General features: G+C 46.7%; 1 protein-coding gene across 3 annotated transcripts in view; it reads right to left on the minus strand.

Annotated features, from left to right (window-relative positions):
• Window positions 1–852: 852 nt before the first annotated feature.
• The window catches only part of LOC133416330 (E3 ubiquitin-protein ligase RNF43), an 88,651-nt gene continuing 74,815 nt past the window's right edge, over window positions 853–14,688 (minus strand). For 2 of the 3 annotated variants that reach the window (XM_061703175.1, XM_061703172.1), the window contains 6 exons: window positions 8,374–8,448; window positions 8,160–8,294; window positions 7,270–7,371; window positions 6,490–6,660; window positions 6,299–6,401; window positions 4,186–6,004 (listed from right to left, as the gene is read on the minus strand). In XM_061703175.1, the coding sequence (XP_061559159.1) occupies window positions 4,485–6,004; window positions 6,299–6,401; window positions 6,490–6,660; window positions 7,270–7,371; window positions 8,160–8,294; window positions 8,374–8,448 (2,106 nt within the window). In that variant the 3' untranslated portion in view covers window positions 4,186–4,484. Of the gene's footprint in view, window positions 3,821–4,185; window positions 6,005–6,298; window positions 6,402–6,489; window positions 6,661–7,269; window positions 7,372–8,159; window positions 8,295–8,373; window positions 8,449–14,688 lie in introns of those variants that run through there. The other variant, XM_061703173.1, reaches the window with a different exon arrangement.

Consider the following 14,688-nt stretch of genomic DNA (forward strand, 5'->3'; position numbering starts at 1 on the left):
GACGGAAGCGAGACACATGAAAGCCCGCTTGGAGTTTGCTAAAAAAAAAAACAGCACCTGAAGTACTCCAAGATGGTGAGAAATAAGATTCTCTGGTCTGATGAGACCAAGTGTGGAGAAAAGCAGGCACTGCAGTCCCAACAGTGAAGCATCGTGGGTGTTTTTCAGCTGCAGGGACAGGACGACCGGTTGCAATCGAAGGAGAGATGAACGCGGCCAAGCACGGGGGACATCCTGGAGCAAAACCTTCTCCAGAGCGCTCAGGACCTCAGACTGGGCCGAAGGTTCCCCTTCCAACGAGACAATGACCCCAAGCACGCAGCTCAAATAACAGACGAGTGTGACTCGTATGTTAATACACCGATGTCAACGGAGTGTCAGTTCGCTTTCATGATACGGAAATCAATTATGTGTTGAGAGTCCATTTCGAGACAAAAAAGTCCAAAAATCACTTAGCCCATCAATAAAAAACAATCAGGTGAAAAACAGTAAGGCCCTACTTGTAAATGCGTGCTTTACATAAACGCATTGACACAATGGTTAAAACATTCGATGCGCTTTATAACAACGGCACTTGACACAGAGTTACAGTATTCATTTAGCGACGGGTTTATTTGTGTCCAATGTTTTGTTTCGGACACTTTGACGCTCTCATGCGGCTAAATGAGGGAACCGCATTTTCCTGATGCGGTGCAAACCGCAATGATAAAAAAAAAAAAAAACACTTAAATGAATACCTCTCTGACAGTGTCGATAAAAGCCTAAAGCGTTATTGTATGCGAAAAGTACAACAATTGTGGCCGTTGCGGTCGAATATCTCAGCATGGGAGGTAGGAACGTACAGCCGTAAGGTTTATTTCAAAATAATTTATTTGCATATAACTGGAATGATACATTTGTGATGACACTGGTTAGTTTCCATACATAAAGAAAGAAAACAAACAAACAGAAAAACAAAAAAAGAAAATAAAATTGGCCCATACAGAAACCACCCATTCGAACATGGACAAAAATGGATAAATATATTAGTAAATAAATATATTAGTGACACGTCACCATATTGAAATGTTATGTAGAAAATACAACGCTATTTTTCTTGCTGTTGTACTCTTTTTGTACATAAGTATCTCAAACCTACTGACGGATCCCTTGGCATTCTGCAAAACATCGCTGATCTGCAAAATGCTCTTTTGTGTGTGCACTTTGCCTTTTTGGGCTTGTTTCAAATACTTCTTGACTTCTTATAGTAGTTTTGTTTTCCTGGCTTCCGCGCACATGCGCTTCAACGCAAAGTGCTGCTTTTAATTCAGTCCCGTCCGCGGGCAGAGAAACCGGCCACGGACGATAAGAGGCAAGGACGTCTCCGTTCTTCCGCTGGGGAATAGTTTGGATTGTCCTTTTGGAATCCAAACCGATGAGCACTTTCCTTTGAACAATACAAAGCCATTCAACGGAAGCGATAGGAATAAAGGAAACGTTCTGTAAAGGCACCGGTTGTTTTCGAGAACATCTGCAACGAGGCTTGCGAATGCATAAGGCGCACACAGTACGAGGCTCGAGTAAGTGCTACGAGTTACATCGCGACGGCCAGGGAGGCTAACGACTGCCGTTTATCAAAGTAAAGTCACTTTTGGCAAGCGGGGACAAGAACGAGCAAAGTTGGAGGAAAGGGCTTTGGTTTGGCCACGGCGTGGTTCAGCCGCGTGTGCAAAAGGTGACGTTTTGCCCGAGTCGACGGGCACAGGTCCCATCGCACGGAACAAAAAACTCAAGTGCGGAAAATCGATGCAATTTGACGGCAGTTTTAGAGTTTCAACATATTCGGCTGAATGTCTACTCGGGAGCGTCCGGGGCCGCGCTGAAAAGTCATGCTCATAAATTCCAGTTGCAATATTACAGAAAAAAAAAAAGAAAAGCCAAAAATGTTAAGAGGAAAAAAAAGTCCCAATATTTCATCAATAACGTTATAATACCGCATTGTGAAACAGGTCATGAGAAAAAGCCATACTTTTTCAACAGAAAGTCCTAATCATCAGGTAATAGTATAATACTACTTTTGTCCCATGTATAAGTCCAATGTTTTTTTATCTCTACATACTTCAACTTCAACCTCATACAGTTACTTCTTCCCTGTAAAATTGCTTACTTACTTACATTACTTACAACCCTATGCTCAAAAAGCAAAAAAACAAAAAAGGAAATCGCCCTTTTCCTGAATTCATTGTACTTTATGCTTGAGCTCGTTCAACTTCATCTTTGCGGTGACAATTTTATTCTCTAAATACATTTGATTGATTGATTTCTTTTTTTTTGTGATGACATTTGGAGATTCCGAGTTGTACGCAGCTTAAGAAGTTGTATCGTGGCAAAAGAAGGCACGCTCTTCTACCGCCGTACTTGTTTTTCCATGTCATTGTGTTTGTATTTATGGCCTAAAATATTTACTGTCATATAACTTTGCTATTGCGTTGGCTTATGTGACCGGTAGACTACGGCGCCCTGGGACATGCGTACGTATTTGGGTTACATCAGAACAGAACCGGTCGTAAACCGAGGTATGACTTTTTTCAGCGTGGCCCTAACTTTTTAACCGACTGTGATGAAATTGAAATCGTTTCCAGTGTTTGGCAATCCCCGAGTCGTTCTTCGGGATCCTCCCCTTTCGAGATGAGGTCACGTGAACAGCGTGTGGCACCCGGTCAGGGATAGACGGTACAGTCTGCGTCCTGTGGCTTTCTTCCACGTGTACGATGATTATTCAAACGGCAACGGGTGTTTTGTATGGTTATAATGCAGAAGGATTTTGAGGGGCTTCAGTTGCTGGAGAAGATTATGAAAATAATGAGCTGAGCAGAAACCAAAGCAAAGGGAAGTGCCAACCAGAAAGTCGCTTGGCCTGGTGGCAACCCAATTTCAGTCATCATTTGGAACAAAATAAGAGAATATTGTACAAAAAAAAAAAAAAAAAAAAAAAGACGCACAAAAGGTGAAAGGAGCTGCCATTATTGAAGTACTGTATTGAAAACAAGGCCCACGGAAGGCTCAGCGACCTCAGTGAACTTTCACCGGAATCAACCTTTCCCCTCTGTCGGACGAGCAACATGATATCTTTTTAGGTTGTGGGAGCTACTTGGATGTGATAAAAACAAAGACAAAAATAACTACAGCAGTACCTCGGGAAAAAACAAAAACAAACCCTGTGTGTGTGTGAGGCAAGACAAAATCTGAGCTGAGGTAGGCTTAGAAGTTTTATCAGCTGAGGCTCGACTCAGCAAAGAGGAAGATGCAGATCACGCGAGTGAACGAAGGTACCGCGGTGAGCGAATCGAGTTTTTGGAAAGCGGGCAGGCACGCACGCACGCACGCACGCACACACATTGAGCCTGACTTCATGAGGGTCAACAGCCAGAACAAAATAGCTTTTCTTCCAAACAGACAAGGCGAAGCACATACTTGAAACCCTTTGTGTTCCCCAGCAACTCTTGATCGTCATTGCAAAGCATCGTAAGTGTTTTTTTGGTTTGTTTTTGTTTTGTTTTGTTTTTTAAAAAAAAAAAAAAAAAAAAAAAAGGGATTTAGCCTAGAATCTCGTCATCAATCATTCTAAACAAAACGATATTAATGAGGCATTCTGAAGAGGGATCATGTGGGATCACGTGAATCGTCAGGGAAGTTGGGAGAGACTCGGCAAGCAGAATGACTGTACGTGGCGGCGGCCGAGCGGGCGCGAGCAACTCAGAGGATCGCCCGTTGTGGCTCCTGTGTAGCAGCGTCAGAATTCGGGAAACAAGTTCTCACACACCGGACTCCTCTTCAGATCCTGCAGACACATACAAAATCAAAGCTTCATTTACCTACACACGATGTCCAATTAAAGCGGACGTGACTGCGTCGATACTCAGGGAACACAGGAAGACACTTGCATGTTCAGAAAGCCAAGTTGCACATCAATAACTCCAAAAGCATGTCAACAATAATACGTATACGTCCATGATACAAATATTAAACGTGACATCATGTTTAGTTGGTCTCCCGTTGGTGATAACCAAATGAGGTTAACATCGGCCTTGGCTGCCGTCGCCGATCATTTCGTAATATTTTGACCTTATTTGTCTGTGCTTTTGCTATAGCAGACTTATAGGGAGGAGGGGGCATTTTTAAAGTAGAGTATTTATTTGCGTTTGCGTTGGCACAGGTGCGTATATGTCACCCACCGATCGGCGTCAGGATCGCGTGGACCGGGTGGAGCTGAGCTCTTCTAGATATCTGATTTGTTTCCACATTTTGAAGAGGCCTGATTACAATCTGAAGATGTCGGATTCCAGTTCTTTTATTTATGCTGCAGCTTGAGACCAACATTTCGGAATTGTGTCAGTCAAACCGTGCAGTTTACATACAACCTTAACTAATATGTAATTGTGATGCGGTGGCAACAAGAAGAATGTTGCAATAAAGTGGAACGAACCCGAGGAAAGTTCAGCACCTCACAATCGGACATGTTGTAACGCGTCAAATGAATGGCGACACCCACCCTGATTGTGGTATATTTTTGGGCAGTATAAACAAATGTCTGCGTTGCGGTCTGCAGCGAGGCCGTGGTGGAACCTGCAAGGAGGTGTCTCAATGGAGGTCCTGGTCCCCAGAAGCTGAGGCTCAGAGTGGGCCTCCTGCACCCGCTTTTGCCACACAACATGGGCTCCAGCACAGCGGGGCCAGTCGTCTATACGTCCCGAGTCCAGAATTAGAGGTACGGGGAGGAGGGCGGGGTGGAGTTCAGGGGGAGAGCAGCAGAAGCCTGAGCCTCGGCCGAAGTGGATGCGGACGCTCCGATCATCCTGAAGGTCCGAGCTCTGGTGGCAGCGAACGGCGGGGGGGGTCCGCACACAGCCGCGTCCGAGAGCTGCGGGAGTGTGTCCCTGGTGGCAGCGGTGGGTCTGTAGATGCAAGGGGATAGAGGACACCAGGACAGAGGGCCCCGAAGACGTGCTCGGGTCCTGATCCCGACCCTCTGACCGAGAACTGGGGAAATGTGTACAGTCTGGTTTTTGGCACTGACGGTGACTAGGCTTAGGGGGGCCAACAGGTGAGTCTTTATCCAAGACCAGTGCAGGAGGGGCTTCTGCCGCGGCGGCCCCTTGCTCCTCGTCTGAGCCTCTGCTCGGGACTTGGCTGTGCCCCCCGTCCTCGTAGTGGTGGTGTCTATGGCGGTGGTAGTGGATGTGGCTAAACACAGTTTGAGGTTGTTCCTCAGGGCAGCCCACTTTGTTCACCACAGAATCCAAAGACCTCGGCCGTGCCTGGGCTTCCGCCTCCGCAGAGCCCGGCCCATAAAACACAAACGGGTCGTAGTCGCTACTCAGCGAGCTGCGGAAAGTGGACCAGCTCCCGTAAACTCCCTGCAGGGACACATCGGTACAGTTCAGAACCGAGTCGCTGGACGAGCCGTGACACGGCCCCGAGCTAGAGTCGCTCGCCGGCCCGTCAGCCAAATATCCGCTGCGGTCCGTGCGGTAGCTGCCGCCAGAGCAGCTGCCCTCGTCCGGTCGGCCACGGGCCGCCGCTCCGCGGGGCTGCGAGGTGGCTGAGGCGGCTGAGGCCATGTGGTGCGCTCTGGAGTTGGAGGCACTGCGCTGAGCTGGACAAGATGAGCGATAGTTGTGACAGGACCGGCGGGGGGTGTAGTGGTGAGTAGAAGTCCTGCAGTTGCCGCCGGTCCTGTGGGGCCTTCTGGGACCCTCTGCTGGAAGGTGGTACCCACAAGGGGTGCCCAGGGGTCTGCTGGTCAGCAAATGTAGCGTTTGGTTGTCCATGGGAGATGAAATATTGTAGTGCCCAACGGAGGGATATGAGCCTGAAGGTCCACGAGGATATTGTGGCCTCATAGAAAAAGGTACGTCGTGCTGGGGGAACGGGTGGTTTCGTGGGCTGCTGTAAGGCCGAGGGTGGAGGAACCGTTGTTCTGGACTGGACTGTAGTCTGTTCCTCTGGGCGTGCCTCTCTGCCCCTGCGGATTACAATCGCAGTTACGACGACACCGAAATCTGTATTTTTTTCCCCTCATTTCTTCAATTCATAATAAACTGATGCCAACTTAAAGATATTTCATATTCTGAAATGTCAATGTAACTTGATGAATAGAACAATTCAGTGTGGTGCAGATCTCTAGTTTTCCATCCGTTCAAGCGCATCCATCAAAAGTAAAAGTGAGAGTGTGGCCGCTACATTTCATCGAAGCTGAAGGCCCCCCCCCCCCCCTAAAATAGGCTATAATAAACGAGTCCACTGGGCTGATCCTCACCCATGATGTTGTGCATGCATAGCGGGCAGGTGCGGTGCTGCAGCAGCCAGGGATCAACACAATCTTTATGAAACTCATGAGCGCAGGAGATGATCCTTAGATGCTTGGAAACCAAGAAAAAAATATATCGAGGAGTCAATCAGAAGCAAACACCTTGAGGTCGATGTGCCTCAATGCTCGATTCCTCTTACCTGACCATCCTGGAACTCCTCCAGGCAGATAGCACATACCGGCGTGGAGTTGGAGCTGCTCGCTGAACCCCAGGCCCCACGGGGGCGCTGTGAGCCTGAGCACCCCTGAGAGATGTAGGCTTTGGTCTCTAATCGATTAATAGCTCGCATGGTCTGCTGATGTACAGAGTCCTGCATGATCGGGGGTGCAAGATGGAAGGCTTTTTAAAAAGCTGTTTGAGCATTTACTCGATATCTTTGATCTTCAGCTTAACTCATTCACTGCCAGACTTCCCAGTGAACACGGATATTTGACTTCTAAAGCCGTCAATGGCAGTGAACGTGTTAAGTACTAATAGTGTACAGTTTTGCCTCACTAGTAACATGTAGTTGTCCTACTAGTATGCCGCATTTGTCCTACTAGTGATGACAGTGAAGAGTGTACCAGCGCATGAAACCTTAGCGGAATTAAGGATATCGAATAAATGAAAAGCAGTTTGGGCACGTATTAATATGCTTTATAAGGAGACTATTAATGCGTGACGCATGCCTAATACATGGTCCTGTTGGTGTCACCCGTGCAGCACAAACGTTGACTCGGGAAGAAGTTGGCCAAAGGTGGCACTAGTGATGGAAAAAACACAGTCGCTCTACTAGTGCGCTCGATTGTCTTCCTCATAAAGACAGAGCGTAGTAGCAAATGGACCTCGAGGATAACAAAGAAATGCTCAAATGGCTTTCCATAAAGGCTGGGCTGAGGGTCCCCGTTTTACATTGCTAACAGTTGCAGGTTTCACTTACCCAAGTTCGATTGGCCTTGCACTTATAGCGGAAAGCGAAGATGAGGATGATGGTCAGGATAGCCAAGACAATGGTGAGCAGGATACCCACGTCATAATGTGGCTGAAAATGGAGCAAATATTGATTGTCATACTGAATGCTTCATGCAATAAAACAAGTGTGACGGTCACCGCTTGATGTCCACGCAAGTGTCCCTCGAGCTTTCTTGATGCGCACAGCAACGAAGGCCAAAAATTGGGGATTGCACCACGACTTCTCATCGTAATCTCCCTTTTTCTCAACACTGACTGTCCACCAATGAACACGAGATCAGGCGAGTTACGTGGACGGGCCAGCTGAGGAACCTTTGACTTTACGAGCTCTTTTGCTTATCACGGGTCACTGTTGTTGTTCACCTTCGACCCGGGACACCCGCATTGCAGCTTTCCCATACCCATTTTACAACCTTTTGACATTGTTTGATGCCGGTTCCCCTCCCAAACCAAGAAATTCAATCCCAGTCCTCTGCCTTTGACGGGCATCCGACAATGGCATCATTTTTTCCCCTTCTTTCCAAAATGGGTGACGGGCTTAAACAAAAACAAAAACGTTCAAGCAAGCATTTAAACGACAAACTGTGACAATTTCGGAAAGTATTTTCATTTTCATTACTTTTTGACTGCCCCTCGTATAAGCTCCCGAGGACGCGTTGCCAAACAATAATACGGTCTCAGGTCCACAATCACACACTAAAAGCACAGAGATTCAAGAGGATCTTTGGATAATGCGATTCCAATCAGCAGTTCAATCAACCCACCCCCCCACCCCCCCCCACGGCCTTCTTCCAGCTCCCAGATGAAGACTCGTGCAGCTGTGTGTGTGTGTGTGTGTGTGTGTGTGTGTGCGCTTACCCATCTGGGTTGCTCCACCAATATCTCAATACGAACATTGGCCTCCTCGTTCTTGTTGACCAGAGCCATCAACTCCTCCGCATCCTCGGCATCCACCAGCACGACCGGGCGGGGAAGGGAGTCCGTTTCCCTCAGCTGTATGAGAGTTGTGCAAACAAGAAAGATGCAAAAACACCACCGTCTTTGTTTGAAAAATAAGCGCCTTCGTACTCACCTCGGCAGCCGCGTTGACATCATCGCTGACGTCGAAAATAACTGCCTGAGCTCCCTTTTCCAGTGCCATGAGGGCCTGCGAGAGAACACACAGGACCGGAGTTACAAAAGCAGGAGTGGGAGCGACAAATACTTCCCGCGTGCATGAATAGAATCAATCTTTTGGGTATCTGCACTTTAGTTGAGGAAGAATTCTTCTGATGATGCCATCGCTCAGGCACCTCAGAGCGTCACTCTTGCAGATGCCACTCACTGTAAATATACTGAATCGTCGCTAGGTGGCAGTCACGCAACGACCTTCTGTCCTCACGACACGTTTCGAAAAACGGGTTGCCTGGCAATGTCATGGCCGCAGCAGCAAAGGAAAAGGAACGTAACAAATCTATAAACCAACAGTTGTTGTCTGTTAAAGACCTACTGATAGGCTATGTCACTATTATGGGTCATGAAACCTCTTAGCCAATGTAGCTAAACAGTATAACAATCTCCTAGCCACGCACGTGTAGTTAGCCACAACGTCCCACGTGTTTATGTGGCTAACCCTTTAGCCAGTCCTTGTCACTGGAAAGTCAGCCGATAAGCTTGAATGATGCGGGCCCAATTCAAACTACCTCGTCAGTAATTGTCATTTTCCGCAGGCCAGGCCTAAATGTCATGAGGAATTGATGTGTAGAACACATCTTTATTTTACGATTGAATTGTAAAAATAAAACTATATTCCCTTCGCCGCATCTTGTTTGAATTTCCATTGGCGAGGCGGCGAACGGGCAGCGCGAACCTTGGATACTGTATTCCTCCACCCTATACAAAAGGTACCAATATTGTAATGGTACAGATCATTTGAACTGCTAAACAGAAGCAATATTCATCCATTCTGTATTTCCCAACAGCCCCTTTCACATTGCATTCGCAGCCAGTGTCGGACAGCCGGGGGGCCCCCTCGAGTCGACGCCCCTGGTTGATGGGAAAGAACTGACTCGTTCGATGCCTATAGAGGAAACAACGTGACCGTTATATTCTCCCGCTGAAAAATGGGATGGCTTTACATTTTCTCCGTAGAGACCAGGGAGATTTTGTCAAATGCCAAATGGTCAACAGTAATCCCACACAAGCTTGTCAGCAGGTAATTCAAGTTTCGTGTATCAGATGCATATCATTTGTTGATTCCCCCCCCCCTCCCCTTCTTGGATTCCTGTCTGTTTTTCCCAAGCAGTTGCCTATTGACTCTTTCCTCTGTCTTTCCTCCTATCGCAATGATGCAGCTGCCTGCTGAAAGTTGTAGTCAGACAGTGGGGTGAGCTTCGGGAAGGGAGCAATCAACCTCTCCTTTTGCAAATAAGTCAAATATTGATCGCTGTAATGACGCAATAAGCGAGTGTGAGTCCCTTATTTTGGATGAAGGCATCAGGACAGAGAAAAAGGCGGGCTCCCTCTCAACAAGAGACCGGAGAGGCCATCTCTGTGTGAGGGCGTCTGTGTTTTCAACAATGTTTGTACTATCGGCCCGCTTTACAAAAGCTCCCGAACGCTGTTGCAGGCGTTCCCAGAGGAGAGCGTGAAAACAAAACGGCGCCTTTTCATCAGTGTTTCATCACATGCTGTCAGGCATCTGCCTACGCTTAATGAGGAGATGCAAGCAAACCAGGGGCGCGCGCACATTCACGGGGCAACTCGTGCTCACGTCAAAGCATCACTCAGTTGATCCATTTCACAAGTTAATGAAAAACCTAGTTTGTTGAGCGACAGTGTTGAACTCCCAACATTTTTTAACACTTCAAAAAGGGAAAGTTAATACATGACAAGCAAGGAACAGACGCTTCCTTTGTGGACATGCGAGGGCATAAACGAACCCCTCGTTCACATTCGCCCTCTCAGCACACATAGAACAAGTCCAGAGAGATCACAAAATGAAACGCAATCATTTGGATACGGAAACATTTGATTTTTCTGAAAATGGAGCATCCACCTTTGGTGCCAGATATTTCCTTTTTTGCATCACAGCAGTAATTGTAGGACATGTCGGGGCCAAGACAAGGTGCGGCCACGTCGGAAGTGGAAAAAAGAAAAAGAAATGGAAGCAGGATATTTACGGCTGGATTTACACTGCGAGTAATACAATTCAGATTGTTTTCCTTTCGAGTGCTACAATTTAGATATGAGTCACGTCAGAATAAATAGCGGAAACAATAACCAGAATCGGAATCAAGCCTCTTCCAAATGTTGATAAAAATCTGATACATATCTGATGCGCCATTGCGAGTGCGCCGTAACCGGACCGATCGGATGTACCCCGTCAATACAAGCTCGTCGTAATTGAGGCGCACCGAGCGGTTATTTACACACGCCCGGCCGCATCAGCTCAAACAACACGAACAAAGGAAAAAAAAAAAAAAAAACAACACCTGCTGTGAATCCGAGGTGCGACGATGGACAATTAAATATGGTCTAAGTATGATAAGTTTGTAGTGTCAATCATTAAAGGGGACAATACATGCGTATTATATAAATGTAACGAATGACTGCGTAATTAATTTAGCATCTTGAAAATTAGCGATTGAACTTTGGATGGTGTTGTGTTGCACCAGTATATGCTGGCAATATAAAATGTGGTCAGGCCACCCTCCAGTCAAAAAGTCAAAGACCCCCCCCAAAATTGGCCTGACGAATAAAACGGATGCGCCAATAAAAACGTATGCTCTTATGTTCTATCAGTGTAAATACAACAACATCACGTGTGTAATGTGAAATATAAACATAAAAAATTGGATATGGACATTCGATCGGTAATTGATTCAATCGGTCATGATCCCTTGGACCCGCGAGGTAAAATCAAAATCCAGCTTTTAGTATGCAGGGACAAGTTAGGGTTCAAAAGCGCTCATCGAAACTGGGACTTTCGATAATCGGAGCCTCTGTCGGAACACACACAGAGCGAGTAGCAGACCGAGGTCACGAACACGCTCCCGTATGTCTCCGCTGAGTGATGCCGCCGGAAGTGGCTGAGGGGATCTGATTACGCGATTACAGGGGCGATATTCAACCTTTACGGGGGCGGAGGAAAAGAACAGCCAGACGCTAACTCGACAGGTAAAAAGGAAGTGAAACCGGCAATTCGCTCATCCGACAGTCGTCCCGGTGTATTGTTTTAATATGAAAAGAAATGACACTTGACATACATAACCTGTTTTACGACAGTACTCTCTCCTTAGCCGCATTCACGCATGTCCGAAAAGCAGGCAACAGCGACACGCGAGTACACAAAATTAAGTCACAACATCAGGCTGCATCAACATTGAGTAAATAAACATTCCAAATGCTAATGGTTGGAAATGGACACAAACACGGGCCGCCGTCTTCTACTTAATGGTCGGTGTGCTTCTGAGCTGTAAGCGTAGTTTGACTGCTGTTGGGTTTTAACCAAAGGTTGACGCCGAAATGTAAACACAACTTGTTGCTTACCACCTATCCCCAAATACACTATGCAATAGTTTCGCGCTATCCATCCATCCATCCATCCATCCATTTTCTGAGCCGCTTCTCCTCACCAGGGTCGCGGGCGTGCCGGAGCTTATCCCAGCTCTCATCCGGCAGGAGGCGGGGTACACCCTGAACTGGTTGCCAGCCAATCGCAGGGCACATCCAAACAGACAACCATTCGCACTCACATTCACACCTACGGGCAATTTAGAGTCTCCAATTAACCTAACATGCATGTTTTTTTTTTGGAGTGCCCGGAGAAAAGCCACGGAGGCACGTGGAGAACATGCAAACTCCACACGGGCGGGGCCGCGGATTGAACCCCGCTCCTCAGCTAATACAGTTTATTTCCAGTAAATCTGAGGTGAGCGAGGATTTTGCGCTGCTCAACCCCTGAGAGCTTCCTCGCTGCCTCAAGTTGATTTTGGACAGAAACACAGATTCACAAGCATAAAGCACACAAACAAAGTAACCAGGGATATTTGCTACACCTCAGCATGAGCAACACTCACTGGCCGTTTGTAGTAATCGCAGCTGTTATTGAGTACAAACCAGCAGTGACCTGCCCTCTCCTTCAGTGGGTGGCCTTGCTTGAGGCCAGCCAACGTTGTTTGTTTACATCCCTCCTGAAGTGTGGTCTGTGAGCTGGCATCACATTGTGCTCTCGACAGGGCAAAAACAACCCGAGTGACAAAACGATGTGTTTATTTCCCACCCACATGGGCCGAGGTTATTGCGTCACTTTACAAGATCACTTTGCATCTTTATATTGCCCTATTTGCTGTGCGTTTAATACAGCGGCAGACTCTCTTCGTGCGGCCATGTTCCATTCGAAACAAAAACACACGCACACTGGAAAAGCACTTAATGGCACTCACTATATATTACTGTACTTATTTACTTGATTCTTGTTTTCCTGACACAAGTAAATCATTTTTTTGACCCAATTCTCTCACGGTGCCTTTTCATTGACTTATTTATCTTGGGACATTGTGTAAACCGTAACTAACAAAGAAAAAAACAGCAATTAATTAGCAATTCCTTTTCAACCTATATTCGATTGAATACACTACAAAGAGAAGATATTTAATGTTTAAAATGATAAAAGTTTTTTTTTCATATTGAATTTGATGCCTGCAACAGGGGGCACGTTTACCACTGTGTTACATCGCCTTTCCTTTTAACGACACGTACTAAGCATTTGTGAACCGAGGACACGAATTGTTGACACTTTGTGCGACTTCAGTTGCTCAACAGTCGGGGGTCTCCGTTGTCATATTTTGCGTCTCATAATGTACCAAGCACATGCACGCTGACAGTACAGCATGTCTCCTAACACAAGAGTGCGCCTGTAAGTTTGATGACCTTGTATTTATGCTGTGTGTACATGGTTCTGCTTGTCCTCTGCAGCTGTCCACTCTTCTCACATAAGACAACGCAGGAAGTTTTAGTCAGTTAAAATATGACTGTCAAAGGTTACGGTCTAATTGAAATGTGCCAGTTTGCACGTGTACCATGTTGTGCAGAAATTTTAATCATATTAAGACATTCGTTCTAAAAATATTATATGGTTGCTTTTTTTTTAGCAGTAAGATTTTTTCTACGTCAAGTAAGACATTTATAAAAAAAATAAAATAAAAAATGCAACCAGACTTGTTCTCCTTCTAACCAATCAAGCGTAATGGTTCTTGTGGGGACCGGGTAGGCCTTTCTTCTCAGTGTGACTACCCACATCATTCAGCGCACGGCAAATTACACAGTGGAATCCTATGTGTGGCGCGACGGAGTGAGAGTGAAAGATGTCCGAAAAAAAGAGAAAGGCCGCGAGGCGAGGGGAAGAGTGAGGCGTGCATGCTGTGGTGCTGCTGTTGCATTAAAGTATCTAATGACAGAGTACAGACATGGGCCTACAGGCCCGAAGCCGACTCTCCCTGCCCTGTCATTTCTCCGGAGTGGCTCGGCACACGGGAAGCATTACTGTGGCCCAGGGATACGCCGCTCGGCTAAATGAGGAGCAGACGGGGTTGTGGGCGGGCGGTGATGATAGCAGGGTTAAATGGCATTGAAAACAGGTGCAGTCTGCATTTAAGTTGTGGACATTGTGTTTGACGGAGCATCTACTTGAACGGAAAAAATTGGACCCACGAGGACTTCTGCGCTTTAACAGAAATGGGAAACATAGGATCCCCCAGAAGCTCTCGGGCGCCCCCGACAGTTGCAAAGTGTAATGTCCCACAAAACGTCAAACCGCCTGCGTGCATGACTTCACTTGAGATGTCAGAGCTCCTTACGAGACCCAGGCCGTTTTGATTTTTGTGGCTTTTTTTGTGACACACCAAAAGAAAACCACACCAACATGGGGATTAAAAGACAAGCGGCACGAGAATAGAAGAAACATTCAGTGTAAGCATACTTCGTCTAAACAGCGAGCCCCCGCATCTTTTGCGGTCCGACATTACTGAACTCACCTATTGTCAGTTTTTGTGCTCACTTGTCCGGTATTTACGAAAAGCCCGACACCAAGGCACACAGCAATGCTCGGCGGTAATGCCTCTTGTTGGATGACTTGAACGTTTTCATTTTCCTTTGGGAGGGTAGTGTTGACTAGCAGGTAGCGTTTCGAAAAAAGCGAACAGAATGCTCGGCGGAACGGCTGAAATTCACGGTCCAGCACTGGCGTACAGGAAATCAAAGTATGACTTTGGCACCATATTGTGGCGTCTTGGCGCCGATGAACTACATCGAAGGGAGTTAAGGAGTCTCGGTTCGACAAATGTCATGCTTTGCCGACATATTGTGGCATCTATAAGCACTTAATAACCTTTTTAGGAGGGGTCAT

The sequence above is a fragment of the Phycodurus eques genome, chromosome 17, assembly GCF_024500275.1.
Source record: "Phycodurus eques isolate BA_2022a chromosome 17, UOR_Pequ_1.1, whole genome shotgun sequence".
NCBI lineage: Eukaryota > Metazoa > Chordata > Actinopteri > Syngnathiformes > Syngnathidae > Phycodurus > Phycodurus eques.